We start from the raw sequence: 24,155 nt of genomic DNA on the forward strand, positions 1-24,155 counted from the left end.
GTTACCCACAAGAAAGTGCCAGTCTCTTGTGTCAACCGACAATTGTGAACAGATCTCCTACTGAGGAGTCACACAATTTGCCATTTGGACATGGCAGGCTAGAACACCAGAATATTGTGCTGTGGTTTGTATTAGTGCTATAACTTTGCAAGGAGCAGTATAGGAACAATTTGAGATATCAAAAGGCAAACTGAACTGCATCAAGATCCTTGTAGCAGATAGACAGTGTCTTACCAAGATTATATAAGAGTGTGTGAGTATAAAAATGGATGTCAGACCAACAAGGCAGCCTCATATCCTTGTCTGAATCAATGCACTTGAGAAAACTGAAAATTACTGAGGCCCACCAGCCACAAAATGGAGGACAGTCACAAAATGATGGCAGATGGAGGCAAAGTTTGGCATAATCAGCTGGCAATTACTAATGTCACTTTCTATTGATATCTAATCAATGTTTGGGAATTGCTTTTCTAAAACACCAAAATGCTTTTCTTGTGGCAACATTCTGTAGCTCAACTATATTCAGACATTTGCTCCAGAGGCATTGTGACAGCCTTCCCAATTCACAGGCTGTATGTAGAGAAAGCTTTTTCTTCTATATTTTTCTCTTCCTACCTCCACGTGTCTCTCAACATATTTTTACCCATCTCCTGTTATTTATTCTCCCATTCTTCTTTCACACTCAGTTAGTACCATATCCTCACCCCCCCCACAACTTCCAGTTTCTTTCATCTTTTCTCCCTGGTCCTTTCACATTTCTTCCTCCTAGAAGTTTCCCCCTCTTATCCAATCCCTTTCTATTCCTCGGTGGCTTATTTGATGATAACAGCAACCACTTTCTTCTCCGTTTCTAATTTCCTTCACCATCTTCCCTGGCCCTTTCATCTCAGGGAAGGGAGACCTTCCTTCACTCCTTCCCCATCTCCTTGGCATCTTTACAAGAAACTGCTGGCGATAGCATTGATCCAGCCAAAAGGCTGTGGTATGGCTAGGGGGCAGGGCAGGGCAGATAAGTGAGGAAGCACTGGACAGATTGTGGCACTGAGACCCACTAATGGGTCTTAGCCCATTTTGAGAAACACTAGTCAAGAGAATTCGATGGCGCAATCCTGTGCACACAGTTGTAAGCTCTATGGAATTCAGTAAGACTTACTTTGAGCAGACTCATACAAAATTGTATTGTTGGACACGTCCTGTCGTTGAGAAGTCTCCCTTACCTTACTGGCAAATTCTTTTGGCAGTATTGATGTCCACAGTTGATCTTCAATATTACTACAGTGGATCAAGATTTCTCTTTCACTGTATGCCATGCCTGTGTGCTATAGTGCAGCGAGGGATGTGAAGCTATCTGTCATGGATGCTTTAGTTGCATTGCAGGGAGTTGGACTAGATGACCCCCAGGGTCCCTTCCCACTCTACAATTCTAGGATTCTAAGCAGTAGAAGCCACACAAGATTTATGTGCATTTAAAATGGAGTGCTGCATGTCCTGGTTAATTATGTAAGAGCTAATTTTGAAGGTAGCAAAGAGTCAGGGTACAACAGGTATGTGCTCTGTGTGTGGATATGGAAGTGTATTGTCCATGAGCAATGCACTGTGTGAAGGCATTTAAGATAGAAGATACCAAGATAGCTCTCATCTCATGGCTTGATGAATCACAGGACTTCAGCAGCCAAAGGAGAACCCTGGAAAATCCAGTAGCCTTGTGAAAATTAGAATACGTCCAATGATGACAGCCATATTTTAATGATATCATTTTTACAGGATATTCTGTCTGGGCTTGATTTCCAGGTAAATCCATTGGCCAGTGTGTGTGATTTAGACACTGTTCAAATTCTGCTTAGCCACAGACTCACTGGAATCCATTCTCAATATATCCCAGTCTCAATTCAAGTATGTAAAATGGGAACCATAATAAATCAGAACTGGTGTAAAGTGCAGTTTTAATGTGCAAAGCTAGAGTGACAACTTGCCAAGTTAGCATCATCCATTGACTTATCAAAACATGCTAATCCCCTCTTGCTGGAATGAGTTCCTAAAACAGAAAAACCTAATTTACTTATGGTTCCATGGATCCATCCCTCTCAGCATTTTGCATCAATCGCTCCATAACAGACCTTGTGCAAAATCCATTTGCATATCGTGGAATGTTGGTACTTAGTCTGAGTGCTTCTTTCCTTTGCTGCTGATCTGTTAATAGGCGCATTGTGTTTATTAAACTTGTCCCTGTTATCTTTAGTATGCTTTTGGTTTTGTGGATTATCCAAGGTACCCTTGGGAGAAAGGCAGATTATAAATATTAGAAATATACTTTAAAAATTAATAGTATTCTATATAGGTACCTTCTTCGTACTTGTGCAGATGCAGAAATTACTTACCAGAGGGTTACGCGCCATGATCACTCCCTGTCTACATCAGTAACCACATATGCTTCTATTCAACCTGACGGGATGTTAAGGCAGCTACACTGGCTAATTTTACAAAGCCATTTTCACTTTCTTGCACTTTGGAACTCCCTGCCTATTGAGATCAAGCAGGCGCCCTTCACTGAACTTTTTCCACTGCCTGCTGAAGAAATTATTGTTTAGACAAGCATGCCCAGATGTTTAGAAAGTTGAGGTAACTTTAATATATTTTAGTATTTTTAACTTGGTATATTTCAAAGTATAGTTGTGAATTTTTCTTGATTTTCTTGTTTTCTTTTTGTGAATTGATTTGAGGGTTTTTTTTAATCAAGTGGTGTATAAATTTTAGGAAATGAATAAAATAAAAATAGTGGTTACAAAGTATGTTTTCCTTAGTTCACTTTACATTTGGGTCTGTTATGTGTTGGGCTCCTGCTCCAAATCCCTGGCATGTATGCATGCCGAGCAACATGATGCAAGAAGCAACTTGTGTGCTCCTGTCAAGCTATACTATAGCAACTCACTCAGTATGTTTCTTCAAATTGGACAATATATGCACACACTTACCCTAACATTTTCCTGGCTCACAAAAGGCATTTTTATATACTACCAGACACATACCTGTTCTCAGTACCTAGTTGCAGCCCTGGGTGTCTGACAGTTTTAAGCTATGCCCATGTTTATTATTTTAATCATGAGAGATTAAATTTGTAATAAACTGTGCTGCCATTTTAATTGTGATAGTCACTGGCCTACTGCACCAGGGGTTTGTTGACTATCTTTCAGAACAGGATTCTTTTTTAAATAATAATTTCTTACAGCATGTAAATTAATTTGTTTTCATGTTTTTCCACATCAGCCTCTCTTCATTTCTGTGTTGTAGTCCATTTACTTTACCATTTCCAGGTTAGGCTCATCATTATTCCTCATTAAAATAGCTTTAGGCATTTTATCCATTAATGGCTGGTCCATGTGCTTTGAGTTTATTTTACTTAATGAAGTCTCCGAAGGCAATTTAATACTGTTTCTTATTTACACATTCTTTGCCCTCTTCTCGGATATTGTCAGTTGTGTGTGTGCCTGTTAGTTTTGTGGTGGTGTTTCATCTGTGGGGCAGGCAGACTTAGTGAATGTTAGCATCTACATTACATACTGTTTGTGCCAATCCAAAGGCAACCATTTTTTCCATGTTCTATCACCCTCCTGGCTTCTGATACCCAGTAATTGGTTCGTTTTTCTGGGCCCTAATGCCAACATACCTGGCTGCTACCTTTGTCTCTGCTTCTCCTAACCGAGAGGTACCTGGTTGGCTGCTGTTACATAGCGCTAGACTAGATGGATAGTCAGTTTGATGCATCATAGGCAGTTTCTTTTTTTCTTTAACCATCTCTTTTTGGAATGATTTAACTTCTGCTACAGTGCAGAGGCCCAATTGTGCATCTGCTCTGAAGGGATATAGGGAGTGGGATCTGTTAAACATTCCAACCGTGCTTCAACCACCATTTCATACACTGAGGTAAACAAGGTACATAACTGTTATATACATATATATTTATATAATATGCTATAATAATTTGTATCTTTCTTTACAGCAATCTTAGTTAATATCTTTCATACATAGGTAAAAAAGTCACATGAGAATGGCACATGTAGGGTGCTCAGAGTCCCCTACAGCCTCCATGCTGGGGCAAATCAGAGCAGGGATCCAACAGTTAGCATTCCTGGAAGGGATAAATGAGTGGTTTTGCAAGAAACGGCAATGCACAGACTCTTTGCTGCCTCTCCAGTGATTGCATACAAAGGCTTTTAGAATCCATGAATGGGAACTGGAGGACATCAGGATCAAAGGCATTAGGTGGAGACTTCTCACTTTTCTCCCACAAAAGGGAAGATTCCGATTTAAATAAATCAAGAAGCTGGAATCCACTGGTAAATGCCTGGCTCCAATGTGCTCCAGCAAGAGGGATAAAAAATGGAAAAGGATACAAGCAGTGAGGCTTTCATACAGAGAGACTGCTGTAGAAAGAAAAGGAAGGAAAGTAGTTTTCTGTACACAAACCTTGCAGAATAACAAAATAAAATTAAAGTTGGTAATGCCCCTCATATAGGCAAGAGCCCAAGATTTCTTAAGACAAAATTGAGTGCTCCACAACACTGATTCCACATTTAAGTGTGTTCCACTCGAATAACAAGGAAAGTGAGCATATTAGGGTAAAGATAACACTACCTGGGCTGTTGCCCCCTACATATTACTCCAGAGGGCAAGCAGGTAGTTAAGATTACAGATGTACCGGAAGGAATTCAGGTCGGAGCAAAACAATATAAACTTAAAGCTTTTGCAGATGACCTAGTTTTGACCCTGCAGGAGCCAGAATCTAGTACGAAAAGAGTATTACAATTGATTCAAGACTTTGGTCGGGTGGCGGGATTCAAACTAAACAAACAGAAAACCAAGGTATTGGAAAAAAATTTGACAGTTACAGAGTTGGAACGGTTTCAGAGAGAGACAGAATTAAATGTGGTTAAAAAAGTAAAGTACCTAGGGGTAAACATAACAGCAAAAAATCTGAGTCTATTTAAGGATAATTATGAAAAATGTTGGTCAGAAATTAAGAGAGACTTAGATAGTTGGACAAAATTGAAACTTTCTTTGCTAGGCCGAATTGCTGCTATCAAGATGAATGTATTGCCAAAAATGTTGTTTTTGTTTCAAACACTACAGATTGTGGACAAGACGGAGTGCTTCCGGAAGTGGCAGAGAGATATCTCTAAATTTGTCTGGCAGGGCAAAAAGTCCAGAATTAAGTTTAAGATATTAACTGATGTGAAAGAGAGAGGGGGCTTCGCCCTGCCAGACTTAAGTTGTACTATGAGGCCGCAGCTTTCTGCTGGCTAAAAGACTGGCTACTTCTCGAAGACACTGATGTATTGGATTTGGAAGGTTTTAACAATGCTTTTGGTTGGCATGCATACTTATGGTATGATAAGGTTAAAATCAATAAGGCCTTTAAAAACCATATTGTCAGAAAAGCAGTGTTTAATGTCTGGACAAAATATAAAGACTTATTGGAAAATAAAACTCCAAGGTGGCTATCACCTCTGGAAGCTAAGGCCCGAAAAAGACCCAATATGGAGGCCAAATGGCCAAAATATTGGGAAATTTTAGAATAAGACGGAGACAATTGGAAATTGCAGAGTTTGGAGAAAATGAAGGATAAAGTGCGAGACTGGCTACATTACGCTCAGATTAAAGAAGTTTTCAAAAATGACAAAAAGTTAGGGTTCCAGGTGGAGAAATCAAAATTGGAATCAGAACTGTTAGAACCTAAGACTAAGGTACTTTCAAGAATGTATAACTTGCTGTTAAAATGGAATACACAAGATGAAATGGTTAAATCGGCTATGATAAAGTGGGCACAGGACATTGGGTACAATATCATGTTTGAGGACTGGGAAAGGTTGTGGACCACTGGGTTGAACTTCACTGCATGTAATGCTTTGAAGGAAAATGTAATGAAAATGATATATAGATGGTAATGACCCCAGTTAAACTTGCCAAAATATACCATTTGTCTGATAACAAATGCTGGAAATGTAAAGGGAATGAAGGAACATTCTTTCATCTCTGGTGGACGTGCCCTAGAGTGAAGGCCTTCTGGGAAATGATATATAATGAGTTGAAAAAGGTATTTAAGTATACTTTCCCTAAGAAACCAGAAGCTTTTCTCCTGGGTATTGTCAGCCAGAGGGTGATAAAGAAGGACAGAACTTTTTTCCTGTATGCAACAACAGCAGCAAGGATACTCATTGCCAAGCATTGGAAAACTCGAGATCTGCCCACACTGGAAGAATGGCAGATGCAACTGATAGACTATATGGAACTGGCTGAGATGACCGGCAGAGTCCGAGACCTGGGAGAGGAAAGGGTTGAAGAAGACTGGAAGAAATTTAGAATTTATTTACAAAAATATTGTAATTTGGTTGAATGTTAAGAAGGATGCCAGACTATAAATAATTGAGCACCACTAAAATAGATGTAATCTGGATGACAAGTGTGATGGAGGGAAACATAAAGCTTTGGGAGAACTATTAGACTAAATTAAATGAACGGGATTTAAGAATGTAAACAAGATGATAAATTGCTGGTAAAAGTTTATAATGATGTAAGTGGGAGCGGGAGACGTGAGGGAGTCCAAAGAAGCTTTGAAAATATGTTATGATACATGTTATATTGTTTATTATTTTTGCATTTTGTATTTAAAAAACATTAATAAATATTTAAAAAAAAAAAGATTACAGATGTACCAATGTAAATTCAAGCTAATTGAAAGGATTCTAAAAGACAACAACATCCCTCTCATCATGCCCAGCATTCTGAAGGCACCATCTGACCACCTATAAGTGGTTGATAAATACCATTCAATAAAGGTGACCATCAGAACTGGGATACAAGTTTTTAAAATGACCTTTCCCCCTAGAATTCAAGCAGTTTGGGAGAGAGAAGTAAGGGCAGGCTACTACATCATGTTCTTAGATAATCTGCAAGGTAGTGTCCGCCAGCAGGCACCTCTGACATGCTGATATGAACGTTAATGGTAATGTGTGTGGTAGTGCTTTATCAATTGCATCTCCTGTGTGATAGCATTGGACTCACAACACATCCAAACCAGGCAAATACATGACAGACCATGCAGTTAAGTACCAGTAAGTCAGTCCGAATGCTAACATGGTGCCTGGGACTGGGAGGAATCCCTTCAGTAGCATCCTATGCAGCAGAAACTCGGGATCTTGAACATCTGGGCCTCAGATAAGTTGTGATAAATAAGAGATACACAAAGCCCCAATAAATGCATTTCCCCCCCCCAAAATTATGTCAGACATTGTCTAATTGCCTAGTTTCTCCAGAGGCATGAAAAATGAACTCCCTTATGCTAAAAAAAAGAGTTAGACAACAAAGGGCCCAGTCATTCTTCATGGATAATTGAAACACGGGGATCAAAGAAGGGGAAATTTCTAATACCCTGGTACAAATGTCTTCTCTCAATGAGGCAATTGCTCCCAAACTCACTGCAGGTGAAGTTTATTTCATTACGAACCCTTATCAAACACAGTCAGCTTTCCTATTTTCAAGGAAAACTGCTACCAAACATCAGGGTTGGACTATGGAAGTTCTAGATATGCTTTGCAATAATGTGTATACATGTATTGCATGGTTTCACTTCTTCTACATGCTGCTTTCTGGCCTGCTCCCTCACTAGCAAAGATTACCAATCAAGATAGTCAACAATCTCATCCAATAGGATGACTTCTATATATGCCACTGGTACTGGGGAAAGCCTGCTTTAGACAAATGAGGCATTGCTATTGGCACTTGTTAAGACAACCTGAAGGAGGAGAGGACACTTGGGAAATTTGGCAAAGCCTAACATCATGGAAGATGAGGACGTATCTCCTTCACATTACAAGAGAAACAACATGACAGTACAAGGAGAGAAAAGAATGAAAGCACTTGACACTGTGTCCTTTCCTTGCATCTCAACTAACAAACAAAGGCACAACGGAAGTGTGGGAAACAAGAGAAAACAACACAAACAGCAAGGCAGCAGTGAGCTCAAGAACAGTTGTGCACTGTCTAAAGTAACTTGGGTTTCGTCACATTCAGTATTTTGTTCATAGTTTTCTTCTTGATCTCCCAATGAACTGATGTTATCCTGTTGAGTATGATACTACATGGCTGCAATTTATATGATGGGAAGCTCAATGCCCCAACCCTCTGCACAACAAACTATGGCTAAAAAGAAATGTATCAGACATGAAATATGGTGAGAGACCAAAGATGAAAATGCCATTAAGTATACCTAGGGTTGCCATACGTCTAGGAATTCCTGGTTATGTCCTGTTTTGGGGGTCCTACATGCCCATCCCGGGGGGGGGGATTTTACATTTTAAAGTAAATGTCCTGGATTTGGTTAAAAAAAGAAAGTGTGTGTGCACTGGTAGCTCTGGTTCAGGCAGCTAGGGCAGCCTGTGCTCTGGTTCAGGCTTGGTTCTGGTGCTGGCAGAGGGGCTATTGCCCTAAAAAAGCTCAACAACTTTTTGTGTCCAGATTTTTACCTCTTGAAATATGGCAACCCTAGCATCAGTGAAATAGTACTAGCCCCCAGAAACAGCTACTTGAAAACTATTTATACAGGCATCTCCCCACTTAACGCACGTTCGACTCATGTGTGACCGTATATATGTGCAGTGCTGGGAAATAATTAAATAACTTGATTTAAACTGCAAAAAGGCTGAGAAAGTGCAAAAATGGCCTGTAAAGAGTGGAGGAAAGTGCAAAAATGGTGCAAAAAAAGCAGTGCCATCAGCAGCAAATGAATCTGCCCCACAGCCAAGCACTTGGGGGCACTGGTGTTTACACACACACCCTTGCCGTTGTTCCCACATCGTCCTCCAGCAGTGAAGACTGAGAGCCATTGCTACCATTCATGCCAGTCTGGAAAGTGCTGCTGGGTTTTCAGTGGTTTCCAAAGGTTTAAAGGGCATTTACAGGCTTTTAGGATGGTGTTCCCCACTATACATGATTTCACATATATGTGTGGTATCCTGGGATGTAACCGCCACGTAAGTGGGGAGCTGCCTGTACTTCTAGACCATTCTAATTCGTTATAATCATCATGTGACACAGTCACTGTTTCCCATTTTACAGATGTGAGTGAGACACAGAGCACAAGCTGACTAATATGGGCCTTGAATCTAGTTCTCTCAGATCTTTCTTTAACTCTCATTGGATAACAGTGCCATAATAGGAGAATCTTCTACTTGAACATGTGGTAGCTTTACTTTGTATATACCACAATTCTTTATGAACAGCTTCTCAGATTTGAAAAACTAAACGAAATCATGCACTGCAATCCTGAATGAAAATCAGATTAACAGCTGCCTTATACTGAGTCAGACTATTCACCCATCACTGTCTTACACTAAGAGGCAACAGTTCCACAAGCTTTTTAGCCCTGCTACCTTGAATTAGAGAAGGCTGGAATTGAATCTGGAACCTTCTGTATGCAAAACATGTGATTCCCCACTGAGTGATGGGTGCATTTTTGTCTCCATGAAAAGATCCCTACCACTTCATTCTGCAAAACAACAACATGGAAGACCGAAGATATAAATAAGCTGGTCACACTCCCCTAAATCTGCCTCTGCCAGAGTAAACCATACTGGGCTGGATGGAACAATAGTCTAAGTATAAGGCAGCTTCAGATGATCAGATATGTAGGATTTCATCTATAGCACTATACGTGTGATAGCTCCAATTCAGCTTCAGTGCCACATACATCCTACTCTCACATAATGGGTGAAGGGACATCCAAGTTGTTGCCACCACTCCTTTTAGGCAAGCAGGACTGTTTGAATGATTTAGTACTAGCTTGTTTTTGAACAAAAAACAGCCAGATGATTGCTCCAGTAGTGAGCTGCAGACTGTGTGTGTGTGTGTGTGTGTGTGTGCGCGCGTGTGTGTAACCCCATAAGTACTTAAAATTATGCTAAGAGGAAACAGTGTGTTTTTCATAGGTACTATTCCATACATCAGGGATGGCCAACTCTCAAGAGACTGCGATCTATTTTCAGAATTAAAAACTGGCAGTGATCTACCAGCTTTTTGGGGGGTTCAGCTCAAATTTGTTGAGATCATACAACAATGGAGGGCAGGGCGAGGGGGCAGGGCAGGAGTCAGTTTTAGCGACACTAAGGAAAGGGAGCCAGAGATCGACTGTGATCTACCAGTAGGACATCCCGGCCATACATATATATGAAACTCATGCAACCACATTTCATGTGGCAATCAAAATAACTATAAATATCTAGCTGGGAGAAGAATCACATTTCCTAAGCACAAAATGCTGAAGTCTTGAGTACTGGGGAAACACAGCATCCCTGCAATGTTAGCATTCCACTGGACGAAGTCCATAGCTTTGAAATGTGGAGAAGGTTAGACAACCTTTTGCAGCAATGAGATGCAGCCTGTGCTAACCAGGATGAAATATTGGAGACACAGGAGATGTAACATATTTATCAACAGGATAATCAAGTAAGGAAAATCAGATGTGGAATGTAATTGTTTGAAGAGGGGAAAGGTACCGAGCAGAATTAAATAGGAAGTGCCAAACAGAGTTGAAAAGGAGAGAACTTATAAAAGCTATTACCAGAGGTTCTGGTTTTAAGTTCCCACTCCCCAAATTCAATGCATGTCTCAGCCCAAAAGCACTTAAAAGGACTGACATGGCATTGTATGTGTATTTGGGAAAGTTTGAAAGTACCCTCTGTTGGAAAAGAATGAAAGTGCTCATCATTAGTCGCTCTGCTAGTAAGAGAAGTATTTCTCCCAGCTGGGAGATATCTTTTGTTAGGGCATCTTTGGCAAAGCTGCATCAGCATCTATATGGGGCCTTTGATCACCTATTTTAGTTTTTAAAGTGAACAAAAACCTGCCTGGGAGTGTGAATTAATTCACTGCATCTGCTCTAAAGCTTCAGCGGAGTGTGCAATTCCACCCAAAATCTACTAGCTCACTGACGCTGGGTGAGTAAAAGGGTTGCAGTGACTTTGCTACAACTAGGAACTGCTCAGTTAATGGCTATTGCTTCAGATACATTCCTAGCACTGAACCGATTGCATATTGAAGTTCTAGATAGTTTTCAAAGGACAGTCTAAACACCCAAGGTGCTGAATAAGCAGGGAGAGGACACAGCACCTTGGGGATGAAGCCCAGAGGAAAAGCCTTGAAGGATCTTTTAAAGCCAGGTAGAAGAGTTGGAAAACCAATTTATCAGAGCACAAGCAGGATGCAGTGTGCACGAAATAGGTACCAACATGTTTCAGGGGTGAAACTCAATAGAAACTCAGTATGTGTGTCAGTAGTATGGCATTTTCTAGTTCTTTCCTATAACTACAAGGGATATGGGTATGCTAAAAATAAATAAATAAAGGTGTACTTGTGGAGTGTTGGTGTAGTCATTGGCCTTTTTAGTGTAAAACTAAGTGCTAGAAGACCCATTTTTTTCAAGGAAAAAAAGACAAATAAGATGCTGTAATGTAATGCAGCAAATAAACTCAACTCCCATTTTTATACTTGCCTCTCCTGCTGAGTGCAAGCATTTGATACACCTGAATCTGTGTATTTTCCTTCTTCCAGGCAGAAGCCCAACAGTCACAAAAAGCACAGACAATCTGGAACAAACACAGTTAAAACAGTCTGATTCCTGCTACCAGTGACAAGGAAGAGGATAACAAACACTCTTGGGATACAATCAAACAGCTTTAAAAAGTAACAAAACCCATGAAAATGACAATGAACTGGTGCTCCGGTCAGGCACAACATTGTAGTGCAATAGCTTGTTGCATCATTCACAACCTGATCACCACCAAATGAACATATTAAAACCTTCTCCAAGCAAAGCTTTATCAACAGCCTCTCAACCTGGCTCTCCAAGCCTAAAATAATCATCTCAGGCAGGGGTGGGGGACCTGCGGCCCTTCATCAGCCCCAACCAGCATGACCAACAGTCGGGGATGATGTAGTCCAACACAATCTGGAGGGCCAATGGTTAGCCATCCTTGTCCTAAGGCAGGAAACTGCCTGCTGTCCACTTGCGCAGATTTTCAGATTCATACAGTAGATATGCTGCACGCACAGACACCCTTCCCTCCCCCCTACATTCCCATGACCCACAAGAGCTGGGAAGCTTCCTTCTTTTCTATTTGTAAAGTGCTTTGAAGTTTAAAGCGCTCTCTAGGTGCTAAGTATTTGCACTGAATCATAGCTTGATTCACAAGGCAGTGCTCCTCAAGATTGGCAGACTGATTGGAGTGGCATCAGCTGCTCAAGCAGCCTGTCCAGTTTGGGGAGCTTAACCTGCTGTAAGTATCTGCAGCTTAAACTCTGCAACACCGCTGCATCCCAAAAGATCCTCATAAACCATGCAGTTTATCATATGCTTTGTCCCAGAACTATATATTCCTGCTGTGTCTTCCTTAAAGAAGCATATTTTATCAGTCTTGTTCTGGTTTACAGTAGCCTTAGTCAACTAACATGAACCAAAACAGCTGTTATTGAAAAAATGGGAACACTGAAGAGCTAAATTATTAAGACAGATTGGCTCAAGCCTAAATCATTAAGATTAATTGTTTGAAAACTGGAATTTTATCAATAAAAACCTTCTGCACTTCCAATGAAAAATTGTTTCAGGGTAGAAAGGGGGGATTTACTCTTCTGTCATGTTGACCACCAGAATTAGGCCCCAATTCACAATTGCCCTGCATATTGCAGAATCATTTAATGTTATGCGGGTGTACTATCTTACACCCACGTATTTGCAGTCCTATCCTATGCAAGTTTATTCAGAAGGAAAAATCCTGTGGAGTTCAATGGGGACTGATAGCTGGACTAGCCAAGCTAGCATACATAGGAGTGTTAAAACATGAAAGGCAACGAGTCCCTAGAACCTCCATAGGAAACAAAACTAAGGCTGCAACCCTGTACTCACTTAGCTGGCAACAAGGACCACTGAGCTCAGTGGGACTTACTTCCAAGTAGACACATACAGGATTGTGCTATTAGTCACCAAGAAAACTGGAAATTCTCCCACTCGTTTCCAGTTCTTCCAAGCAGCCTTTAAACCACAAAGAGGCACAAGTGGCTAGAGCTTGCCAGAACCTTCAGGGTGCCCTTTGTTCTGGCAGCCTGCTTGGGGACCTGAGGCCGCAACCTCAGGGAATGTGCCAAGTACCTTCTGGGTTGCCATGCATGGGTCATATGCTGTGTATGGCATACGAGGCTGCATGCTGAAGAGGCCTATGGTAAGAGTTGTTCTTTCACATTAATGCTACATTCCGATATGATATGACTTGTAGGTCACAATATGCTTAACTTCCTACATAAAAATTATTTCACTCCTAAGTTTCATCACTAGAAAATACTTGCAATTTTACACAGTGCCGCCATGTTGTTGTGAGAAGATCTCAGACATGAGCACTGTTGCAGGACTAGTGGCTAAGATGCAATGTCGTGAGTTGTTCTGATGTGTGGTTGGGTGATGCTGATAAGCCCCTGATTGTAGAGTGGCTGAAGGAATGCATATGAACAGGGTTAATCCTATCACCCATCATTACTTTCTAAGAAGGATTTGTAATAACAATGCTTCTTAAGGACCCAAGTTGAGGGAGAGATGGGAATGCAGAGAGAACATTTGTCCCACTCAGGCAGGTGTTTCTCATACACTTAGTAACTACCTCACCAAAATGCTTAGTAGCTTTGTAAACATACATGAAACTTCAATGCACAATATACCGGTAAGTCCATCTTTTCCCTGAACTCAGGGACAGACCACTATTGACCTTACGTGATGCTGCCAGTGAATGCAAGATCAGGAATGGGGACAGACTGGCTCTGGGCACCATTATGTTTTGGGGAATAATATAGGGCACTGGCAAGCCAAAAGCTAGTTTAAACCAATTGATTCATGCAAACAGAGATGAAAATTCTGTCAGATAAAGCAAGATTGTCACTAGTTCATAGTGATCTGGGGAGCTGTGCAATGCTGTGAAACCCAAAATACCTCTCATCCCCTCCGCCCCACCCTCCAGTACATGTACTTTCTTCTCAGAAGAAGTCTGGTTATCACTGAACACAGAGCTAATCAGGGGAGCAAAACACCTGAGCCCCGGCCCAATTTTCACTGCACCCAGTCAGGATCAGGAGTGGGGGACTGCATTCCTCTGGAACACAGCCTTAATGGCTATAAAACAGGAGAGTGTGTCTGATTATTTAAAAAAAAAAAAAATCACAATGATGACAATGATGGACAGGTGCTTGAGTCAAACATGATACGCTAGTGCAATAGGGCCCAAAGTCACAATCTCCTTGATTCAGACACAATTCCAAGGACATTATCTGACCCCTCAGCTTATGTAGCTCTGGTCCTCTAGCCTGCGGACAGTAACTTCCTAATTTCAGCAGGAAAGGCAGAGATCCTGCCTCCTTCTTAAAAGAAATACGCTGAGGTAGGGAAACCAGTCATCTAACTTCAGTGAACAAGGTCCTAAAAAAGCAGCAGGCTGCGTTAGGCAGTGATTTTCTCCCTAACTAAAGAACACAAACCACGGTGTGGCATCCTTCGTGCTGACCTCCACTGTGGCGCCATTAACAAAGCACCTAGGAAAGAATGCCACCATTCCCCATGCATCTTCCACAACTCTCACCTGCCCAGTGACCAGGTCCTCCACGTTTTATCCCATGACTCAAAGCATGGGATTGGCTATTTGGGCCCTTCTCTCCTACACTAGAGGGCTGAGATCATGCAGTCCTCTTGTTTGGCAGGGCTGGTCATATTGCCAGTGGGAGTGGAAGTCCGGATTTTGTCAGTGGCCAGACATTCCTGGCTACTCATGCCTGTAGGAGTGAGGTCCATAAGCTCTCCAGAAGAACTCAGAGGGAAAGAAGGGGAAACTGATATGCCTGAGGAGGGATCTGTTGAGCCCGCAAATAACCTGGGGGGCTTTGGGACCAAGTTGGGCTCATACTGTGCTCTTAGCAGGATCTCCTGATCACTGACAGACTTGGGCATCTCAGCAAAATCACTAGTGCTGTCCGATACCATCATGCAGTAGATGTCCTGGAAAGAGCTGCTTTTGCTGTCCAGATTAAAGAGGCTGTCTATAAACTCGGCAAACTCCAACACTTGCGGACTGGGGTCATCACTGAGCCTCCCGTTCTGGAGGGTCAGTTCCTCCTGAGCAGTGAAGGAAACGTGGTCTGCATCGCTGCCAGCACCGCCGTCACTGCAACGCCGCTGAGGAGTGGTGTCTCCACTGTTGTGCAGGGCCTCAGGAGGCTGAGTCTCCTGGGAGTGTTTGGAGAGGCTGTCAGCAGCAAGCAGCTCTGTCCGTGAGCTGAGGGAGGGGTTTTCCTCAGGGATTGCTGGGTCGATATAAAAACAGTGAGTCTCATCTTTCTCCATGACTGCATGGAGGCTGGGTGAGCCGCGGATGCTACGAAAACCAGAGGAACGCCTTGAATCAAAGCTGTAGATGGATTCATTATCTGACAGGCTCTCCATTGTAGCAAGAGGAGCACGCCGGTCCTGCAGTTCAACAGACAGGCGTTCCTTGGTATCTAGAAGCAGCAGCTCCACTGGATCCTTCTGCACTGGAGATAGAAGCTTGGTCTCATAAAACCCTTCCAAACTGATTTCAGAGTGAGCCTTACTCCTGCAAAAGGAGAAGACAAAAATATGAGACTAATACAAGGCTATGCTTTGTATTGGAACAAGCCACAGAAGAGAACACCGCAGTTACAACTCCTCATTTATGACATCACGATATCCACCAACACCACAGCAGTTATAACACAGCAGGAAGGAATACGTCCATCAGGGGTCTTTAGTAGATCTTTCTAGAAAAATCAGAGCCACATCCTTACTTAGTGCTGCTGTTCCTTCTGTCCACTACTATGTCTCCAATTCCAATCTGCACAGAAGGCCTAGGCAGAGGCTGATTCTGGAAGATTAACTCCGGGTTGAGGTCCACTTCTGTAGGACTCACCATCACTTTGGCTGCAGAAAGCAAGGCTGTTTTGCCTTTGTTATAATTCTCCAATACCTGTGCAAAATAAATTGGTAGAAAACAGTTTTCTTCAGTTATCATTTCCAACCTAACCTCACTGACTTTTGACATAAAAGTCAAATGTCCCACAGCATGCCTAAGATGGATTGCAGCATCATGTTATATCAGTGCTTTTGACTTTCAACAAAATTTTTGTATGTACGCCTCACATTTATCTGGACTACATTTTGCTGGATACACAATCCCTTCATCATAATGTCTGTCCTTTTCTTCATCCATGAATCAGTTTGTTCAGATGTTCAGCACAAACTTTTTGGTTCGTGTTCTATCCCCTCTGGTACCTCCCCAAATAATGCCCATTATTACCTTGTTAAGACCCTCCATGACCACATAAGGCAGGTGTTCGTGTAGCATTGCTGGGGAAATTATCACTTCATTAAATGCCTTGTTGTCTCCCCAAATGGCAAAGTATGTGGGTTCCTCCTGATCACAGCAGCTGGGGGGAAGTCAAGAAAGGCATAGTCATGGGAAAGCAAGCAAATTAGAGGGGGAAGGAATGATGACCCTAGAGAAAAAACACTGGGGCACACAGTGGGGCCGGGTGTAGGGGACATCACTCAAAGGACCCAAATGAATAACAGAACACAAAGGCAGTTCTTTCAGGCCCATATTCTAAGGCAGAAGCATTCATATAACATCTTGTCCTGCAAAATTAAATGACATTATGAAATGCTATACTATGGGACCAGCAGAGAACAGAAACAAACAAGACTCAAGCAGTTATCTCCTGTCATCCATCTCTTTTCCCATTACAGTGCTCCTCTACTAAATACCATTTCAGGCAGGAGCTAAACTGCCAAGAGAATAAAGCCACAGGCTTCTGCAGATACCTTGGTATCATGGCTATATTCCCAAGGTTAAAATGTCATCAAGAGTACCTAGTTATTACATAATTTTGTCATTCTAACGCTCAACTGCATTTCCCATTTTTTTATTCTATAGCTTGGAATGTTACATTCAGCAGACCAGGCAAACTAGCTGCATGCAAATGCATACATAGAGGTTTTTTTTAATATTAATAGTTTATTCTTGATGAAATATTCACTGACTGCAGTGAACTACCTGCAGTGACACTTTTGTTTAGTGAGTGTCTTCTCAGTTTGGGTCAATTAGTCTCCCACCCAAATGTAAACCATCCTTTGTTCCTGGGTGGCTTTGCTTTTTAGGTTGGGGGAGGGGAGGTGGCAGTTGAAGACCCCAGCAATTTCCACCCACCACGGCTGGTACTATGGGATAAATGCAGAGGACGTAAAACCAAACTAGAGTTCCCATGGGGGAAATTTAATAATATCCATATGTGCTGCACTATCAGTAAAGGTGCCACCAAAATTACAAGTTGGAAACTCTCAGAAAATAAGATCAACACCACCACCACCACCCCACCCTGGCCACCAAGAAAGCCCATCAAACAGTTTGCTGAATATTATTCCCAGCTCTACCCACCAGCACTGTTCAGCAGGATGATTGTGAACAACATGAATGATGCGCCCAGGAGGATAGAGTGGTGTGCTTGCTGACAGGGCGATGGTTAAGTCACTGGGATGGGTCCAGAGGCGGTGACTGGTTACTGAATTCACTTCTTGCTCTTCAGGGAGCTCAGACTTGGGAATGCATTTTGTGGCACCCACAATGATTCTCCACTGTCCAAGAAAAGAGAAATGAAAGGAGGACTCTGAAGTAATGCAATTAAGTGCAAGGCTGAAGTGCTGACATTATATCATGGTACAAAGGGGAAAAGTTGAGAAAACTTCACATTAGTATTTGGGCTGATTGTTGTTTTTTTTTAAAAAAATATGCATTGTGTTCCCATTTGACACTCATAATGCGGAAAAGAAGGCAGCAATCACACTATGGACTAGATTCCTTGGTTTGTATATTAACAATAATAAAAACATGGAAAAACAGCCATATCTCTCTCTATCTAGCTATCTCTATAAATCACTGAGCATATCTAATTATGAGTTCATGCATTCAGAGAAGAAGCTAGAGTTCATCTCTAAGAAGCATCTGTCACCCAGGTTTCTACTTTGAGCAAGGACAAGTAGCAATCTCATTTGAAGGAGAAAACTTCCAATTTTTAGGGGCAACTAGTGATGTCATAAATCTGATCATATGTGAGCCAACCAATTACAGTTGTACCTTGGAAGCTGAATGGAATCCGTTCCAGAAGTCCATTCGACTTCCAAAACATTCAAAAACCAATGCACGGCTCTTGCAGCCAATCGGAAGCCCCATCAGATGTTTGGCTTCCAAAAGAATGTTCGAAAACTGGAACACTCACTTTTGGGTTTCAATCGTTCAGGAGTCAAAACATTCAAGAACTAGGCTGCTTGAAAACCAAGGTACAACTGTACTTATTAGTTATAGTTCAAATTAGACGGAAGTTTGGGGTTATATTATTGTAAGAAAGAAAGGAGGGTAGTTGTCCAATAGGAAGTTATTAACATTTAGCAGGCAGTGTCTCAGGCAAACACCCTCTTAGCAACAGTGATTAAGACATGCGAAATCTACAGAATCTAAATATAGGGAAAATATGATAACCCAGTCTGGTGACTTTCCAGGCCTGACATCACACACAAACAGAACTGCATTTGATCAAAAAGAATACTAATGTTAATATATAGAACTGCATCTCTCTTTACCTCATCAGAATAGCACCGTTTCCTTTTAATTTTGGCTCCTTTCCCTGATAGTGTATTTAATTAATACCTTCTCTTGTCCTGCATACTGAGCTATCCCAGTATCACACAACACACAAGAAGCAGTTACAGAGTTTGCTTGTGTGTTACTTTCCCAGAGTAAACTTTTTAAAAATGTGTTATCACTGCTGTGCAAGTGGAACAGCCTTCAAAATACCTTGTCTTCTTAATGGCATATTAATGCAATTGAACAATTGTGGAATGGGCAAATAAGAAAAACGATAATGGGAACTACCTTGAAAATAGATTCAACTAAGAATACCATCACCTTTTAACCCAGAGGGAATAGTCACAAGGGGATCAAGGCAGGCACATGTCAAACTATGCCAATATGCCCCAACTGGCCAGAGGCTAAATTAGCAGATTGCATTCTGCTAATGTTGCGAACAGGCCTCCGGAATGGATCCCGTTTGCAACCAGAGGTACCACTGTATTTTAAGAATGCATGTGACACAAATAATTTAATTTCAGATAGACTTGAAATCTTTCTTTATTATTTTACATATTAACCTGTCTAATTTTCATAACCTGCCTAATCTGGCTAACAGATTAAAACATCACAATGGAAATATATAGCAACCTCCATTTTAACATCAAAAGCCTAAAAACACAAGAGAGTCCAACTCTTCTTACCTTTGGTTTGTTACTTCTCTGCAGAACATCAAGAAGCTGCCGGCGAAATCCCTCCAGTTGTGACAGCCCAATCCTGAGGGATAAAGAATATCAGATGCACTGATGTGGGTATAACTATTATGAGGAGCACATACAGGAAAGTAAAGAGAGATGGGATCAGAGTAGACTTACCCATGGCTCAGTATAAGGCTATTTTATACAAATATACTGAAGACAATTCCTAACCCGTTAGAAAGATACGAGCGGATACATTACAGATAATCCAACGAGTAAGTGAATAATACAGTAGGCAAACTACTTAACTAAAACTATAGATAACAAAAAATATGACACAGGGGTGTGAGAAGTCAATACTCAAAAGGGGAGCAGGCTATCAAAATCCATTGAACCAAAATAATGATTCAGAGATTTTAGATGCCATATGACAGGTAAAGCAAGCAAACTAGGAAGATGGAATAAAAGTGTGAAGTACCACTATCCAGATAATCATAGATAAACAGGCAGGAGATGCTTCTACATAATGGGTACTGAACTTTTTTTTCCATCTCAGGCAAAGAATAGCAGGCAGCTTCCCACTCCAGCATGGAGAGACTGCAGTCTTCTCTGCCTCAGATGCGTGGAGGAGCATGATCTACATGAGGACAAAGGTACACTTGGATGATTCCTCCCTTCGCACCTTCCTCTCCACTGCCATCTCAATAAATTTGGTGATGGGAGGCATTTAGTGGAATAATAGTTGGGGCATCCATGCTAACCTCATGGAAGGGCTGCATGCCACCCATGGGCCACAGATGTGTGCTAGGACAAAGAAAATGCAAAAGGATATGAGCTTTTAACATTAAAAAGAGCCAAGAACCTTATACACAATTGTGAGGTGGTGAGAAATGAAAAAGCACACAGGTAAGCAAGAGATGATAACGCACATAAAACGATACACAGTACACAAGTGTAAGGTGACACAGTTCACATACTACAGAGATGCTAGGCAGGAGTGAGGTGACAACACGTATAGCTCAAGATACAGTACAAAGATGGAAGATGACACGGAAGATATAGCCAGGAGACAATTCACAGGTGTAAGATGGCTCAGAAGAGGTGACCTGGGAGAGAGCACAAATGTGTAAATGACAGCACAGATAACTAAGGAGATGGCAAATAGATGCCAGATGCCACAATGAACATAATTGTGGAATCAGAATATTCACCTTTTTCAGTAATACTGGCAACTGAGAGATAGGGGAGGGATATGCCAATACACAGGTATGCAATACATCAATGAATGAGTCCAGGTAAAAGACACAGCAATACAGGTAGCTAGGAAAAGAGGGACAAGCAAGACGGGGGTTGAAGATTGGTAAATAGGGAAATGAGACAAATGTGAATTGGGATCTTTCAGAAAGGAAGCGCGGAGCTTTGGTATAAAACAAAGAAACACTGAAACAATAAATTTCAGACTTCTTGACTTGCCTGGGGACTAGGTCTTTGCCTAGCACAACTGCAGTAACAAACTCTTTGGAGTACTCCATTGCATCCTCACTAGAAGGGAAACAAGAAGGAACTGGTGGGATTTCATTGTCAGAAAGGGACACTTAATATCCAATTAATTCTCTGAATCAGAAATGTCCGGTTTCCAAATTTATAAGGCTGGCACACTGCCTGTTCGCTAAACCAACAGCCCCCCCACCCTCGGTATCTAGAGATAAAACTCTGAAATATACTCCAGTGTGGTAGCTCAAACATGAACTGAATCACCAGAGTATTCATCATATGTTGTACTTCATATGGGCAAATCCAGAGTGCATTTGAGAAACTCAGAAAGTGAAGAAACACTACATTGGCACCTGGATGGAAACATTTTTATATAATGAAAATGAGAGCAATACCAGAATGCCCACCACCAGTATATAACTAAGCTAGCCCACATGAGGCTTAGTAGTAGAATGTGGTCTTAATTCCAAATAAGGAACCCACGCCCCAGATGTGTCACAAAGAAAAGAAACTTTAGAAATCAATTTCTTTCAGTGTTAATTGACCTGTGATTCCCCATCCAAATACACTGATATGATTTACATCACTACTGATGTACTGAACAACTGTGGCCACAGAGTCTGTCATCATAGGCATCCCTCTGGGCATTCAACAGAAGCAACTCCTATCTGTGACAGGGCACGTCAGAAGCTGACACCTGAGGTTGGTCAACATCCTGTTCTTAGCTTTCATTTTTTTAAAAGAAATCCTTAAACCTGAAGATGCAAGCCTGAAAATGCACAGAACAGGCCTGCTAAAATCTCAGATGCTATGGCTCCCCCTTCCCTTTAGTTAATAAATACAAATACTTGCCTTAAGAGTCCACCTGGGGGAGAGTAGGCATAGCACTTTAGAGTTGGGTACTGAGGACGCAGCAGGAAGGACAGAATGGCAGCTGTGCCTGCCCCTAAGGAATGGCCCACAACAATTAGGCCATAGTGTTTTGTTCCTCTGCCCTACAAAACAAAAAACCATTAGGTATTTGCATAATTTGGCAATTCTTATCAAATCCTTCCCCCTTTAGCTAAAATATAAGAGAGTCTAATGTGAATCTCATCCCAGCCATAAACTCACTTAGGTGGCCTTAAGGCAAGCCACTCACAGATCCCTGCCCCAAATCTCCAACATGGGGAAAAAGCCTTTGAGTATTACAGTAAGAGAATACATGTAAGGCACTATAAATGCACTCAATTATAGGATAAATATAAAAAGCAAATCTTGAGCTCCTAAGTAATTACAGAAGTCTGGAGCCACAGTCTAAAGAACAGCAGGATTAATTCTGAAAACAGACTGATGCGAAAGAAAGGCAAGAAGATTGCAGAGCACTCCAAGGTTGCGTTATCTATTTCTGAGTTGTGTCATTTTTACATGTTTTACTTTTCATTCTGTTCTGCAATTTTAGAAGGCCCTCTCAAAACACATTATATATTTAAGTACATATTTAAGGAAAACATCAAAATGTGTATTTTAATATGCTTGAATGGCTAAGGACTGTATCTCAGCATTAGAGAAGTGTTAAAATCCTGTGGAAAGCTAAATTCCAATTTGCACATTAGTCCAAGATGTGTGAATTGGATCATTTCATATATATTCACAATGACTGAATTCCTTACACATCCTTATAGTAGGCTAATTCTTCTTTGAGCACTTCCTGAAGAACATTTAGTATAGGCAACATACACATACTCTGCTGCCAAAAGAATTATAGATGTAATGATAGAGCACACATTGTAATTTGCTTTATAGAACAGATAGGTTAAGTTGTTCTTTATGTGTGCACACATGTGTGCAAAATTACTTTATAATTTATTGCAAGACTCAAGCAAGTCATTAATGTGGAAACTGATTTTCAATTGAATTTTACCTGCTTTTAGCATCTTGGAATAAGGTGATTTTTCTGCCTTCCTTTCCATTTCCTAACTTCAGTGACTTATTTCCCCCCCAACACTGTTTCCAGTAACTGTTCAACAGAACAGTAAATTATTCATCTGGTGGCCAAGGGCACTGAACAGCTACAAATGTTAGAAGTGTTCAGATGTTGACATTGTTTCTAGTAATTCAGACATAATGTTCTATAGTTAACAGAGGGACGTGGGTGGAAATATGAACCTATCTCCTGACCACAATGTACAGAAGCAAAGCCTCACCAAATCACGCCCAAAGGCCTGAGAGAGCACCATCTCCTGCTCTAGTTTCTTTTTGATGTACTCAGCAGACAGCACCATCCCCTAAAAGGAGGAAGAAAGGACAAGTTAAAAGGTGAGTTTTAGCACAGCTGAATGGCCTGCATCAGCACTTCAATAACATATCTGATCATACTCAAATGATCAATGTGCTCTTAGTTTTTCATTTCTTTTTTCTTCAGACCCTCCCTGACTCCTCTTTCCCCCTCTCTCCTTGGACCATTTAAAGGGCCCTAGAACTATGAGGTCACTCACCATCTCCAACATCAACCAGCTATTGGTGAAGTGAGCTCTCAGTGGCTGAGGATCGTGTTACCCATGGCTGATGGTTTTCATGAACATCCTGGCTCAGCAACCACCAGGGGTAGGAGGGCTGTTGCACAAACCTATTCTATTTTTCTAAAAAAGTCTTCTTTCTCCTGCTCTCACTACATGTGTCAGAGATAAAAAGGGCATGTTCCACATTCTTCAGTCCTTCTCTAATACCTCAGCTGTTTTCCATCTACTGGTTTTTCAATTCTAGCCATAACCAGAAGGGTTAATATTCATTCCATGTCCCTTACATTGGCACTGTGCTTTCTATAGCCCAACACAACAGTTTTAGTAATAAAAAAAACCCCCACTATATCCTTTATTGATTATACTCTTCCAGAATTTCCTTTTTTGACATATCTAATATATGGAAAAATAATCTGATTTTTCTCTCCTGCATCTCCAATGCTTATCACAGGGGCCATGCACCACGTACAAACCATTTTGCCATGGTTTCTCTTTAAAGTTGACCTATACTGATAATTTCCCAGGCACTTACAGTGCTGCACAAGCATGGTGTCTTGCGTTGGGTGTGGCTGCAAGACCGCAAATGGTAATGTTGCCTCATCAAGCACAGAGCCATTGTGCCTCATTGTAAACCTATTTCTCAATGCAGTAGCTTTTATGAACATTGGCTTTTTTGAATTCAGTTCTGCAACAGTCAACTGTTTTCTGGACTCCAGCAACCTTGTGAAGTTATTACCAGGTGTTGG

General features: G+C 41.3%; 1 protein-coding gene and 2 long non-coding RNA genes across 4 annotated transcripts in view; 1 reads left to right on the top strand and 2 right to left on the bottom strand.

Moving 5' to 3' along the window:
- The window catches only part of LOC307205047, a 40,169-nt gene extending 17,058 nt beyond the window's left edge, over positions 1 to 23,111 (top strand). The window contains exons 2-4 of one of the 2 annotated variants that reach the window (XR_013833812.1): positions 19,445 to 19,528; positions 19,971 to 20,067; positions 23,026 to 23,111. This is a non-coding gene — a long non-coding RNA (uncharacterized lncRNA). Of the gene's footprint in view, positions 1 to 19,444; positions 19,529 to 19,970; positions 20,383 to 23,025 lie in introns of those variants that run through there. The other variant, XR_013833813.1, reaches the window with a different exon arrangement.
- Positions 1,927 to 6,386, bottom strand: LOC307205070. The gene is made up of 2 exons (XR_013833823.1): positions 3,665 to 6,386; positions 1,927 to 2,273 (listed from the first exon to the last, which is right to left on the bottom strand). It is a non-coding gene; the product is annotated as an uncharacterized lncRNA (long non-coding RNA).
- DAGLA (diacylglycerol lipase alpha) overlaps positions 7,269 to 24,155 on the bottom strand; it is an 86,043-nt gene continuing 69,156 nt past the window's right edge. The window contains exons 16-23 of the mRNA XM_079957254.1: positions 23,095 to 23,175; positions 21,757 to 21,903; positions 20,888 to 20,952; positions 19,421 to 19,493; positions 17,532 to 17,728; positions 16,395 to 16,524; positions 15,886 to 16,064; positions 7,269 to 15,674 (exon numbers count right to left, since the gene is read on the bottom strand). Of these exons, the coding sequence (XP_079813380.1) occupies positions 14,747 to 15,674; positions 15,886 to 16,064; positions 16,395 to 16,524; positions 17,532 to 17,728; positions 19,421 to 19,493; positions 20,888 to 20,952; positions 21,757 to 21,903; positions 23,095 to 23,175 (1,800 nt within the window). The 3' untranslated portion in view covers positions 7,269 to 14,746. The remainder of the gene's footprint in view (positions 15,675 to 15,885; positions 16,065 to 16,394; positions 16,525 to 17,531; positions 17,729 to 19,420; positions 19,494 to 20,887; positions 20,953 to 21,756; positions 21,904 to 23,094; positions 23,176 to 24,155) is intronic.

This window comes from Podarcis cretensis, assembly GCF_951804945.1.
Source record: "Podarcis cretensis genome assembly, chromosome: 1".
In the NCBI taxonomy this organism is placed as follows: Eukaryota; Metazoa; Chordata; class Lepidosauria; order Squamata; family Lacertidae; genus Podarcis; species Podarcis cretensis.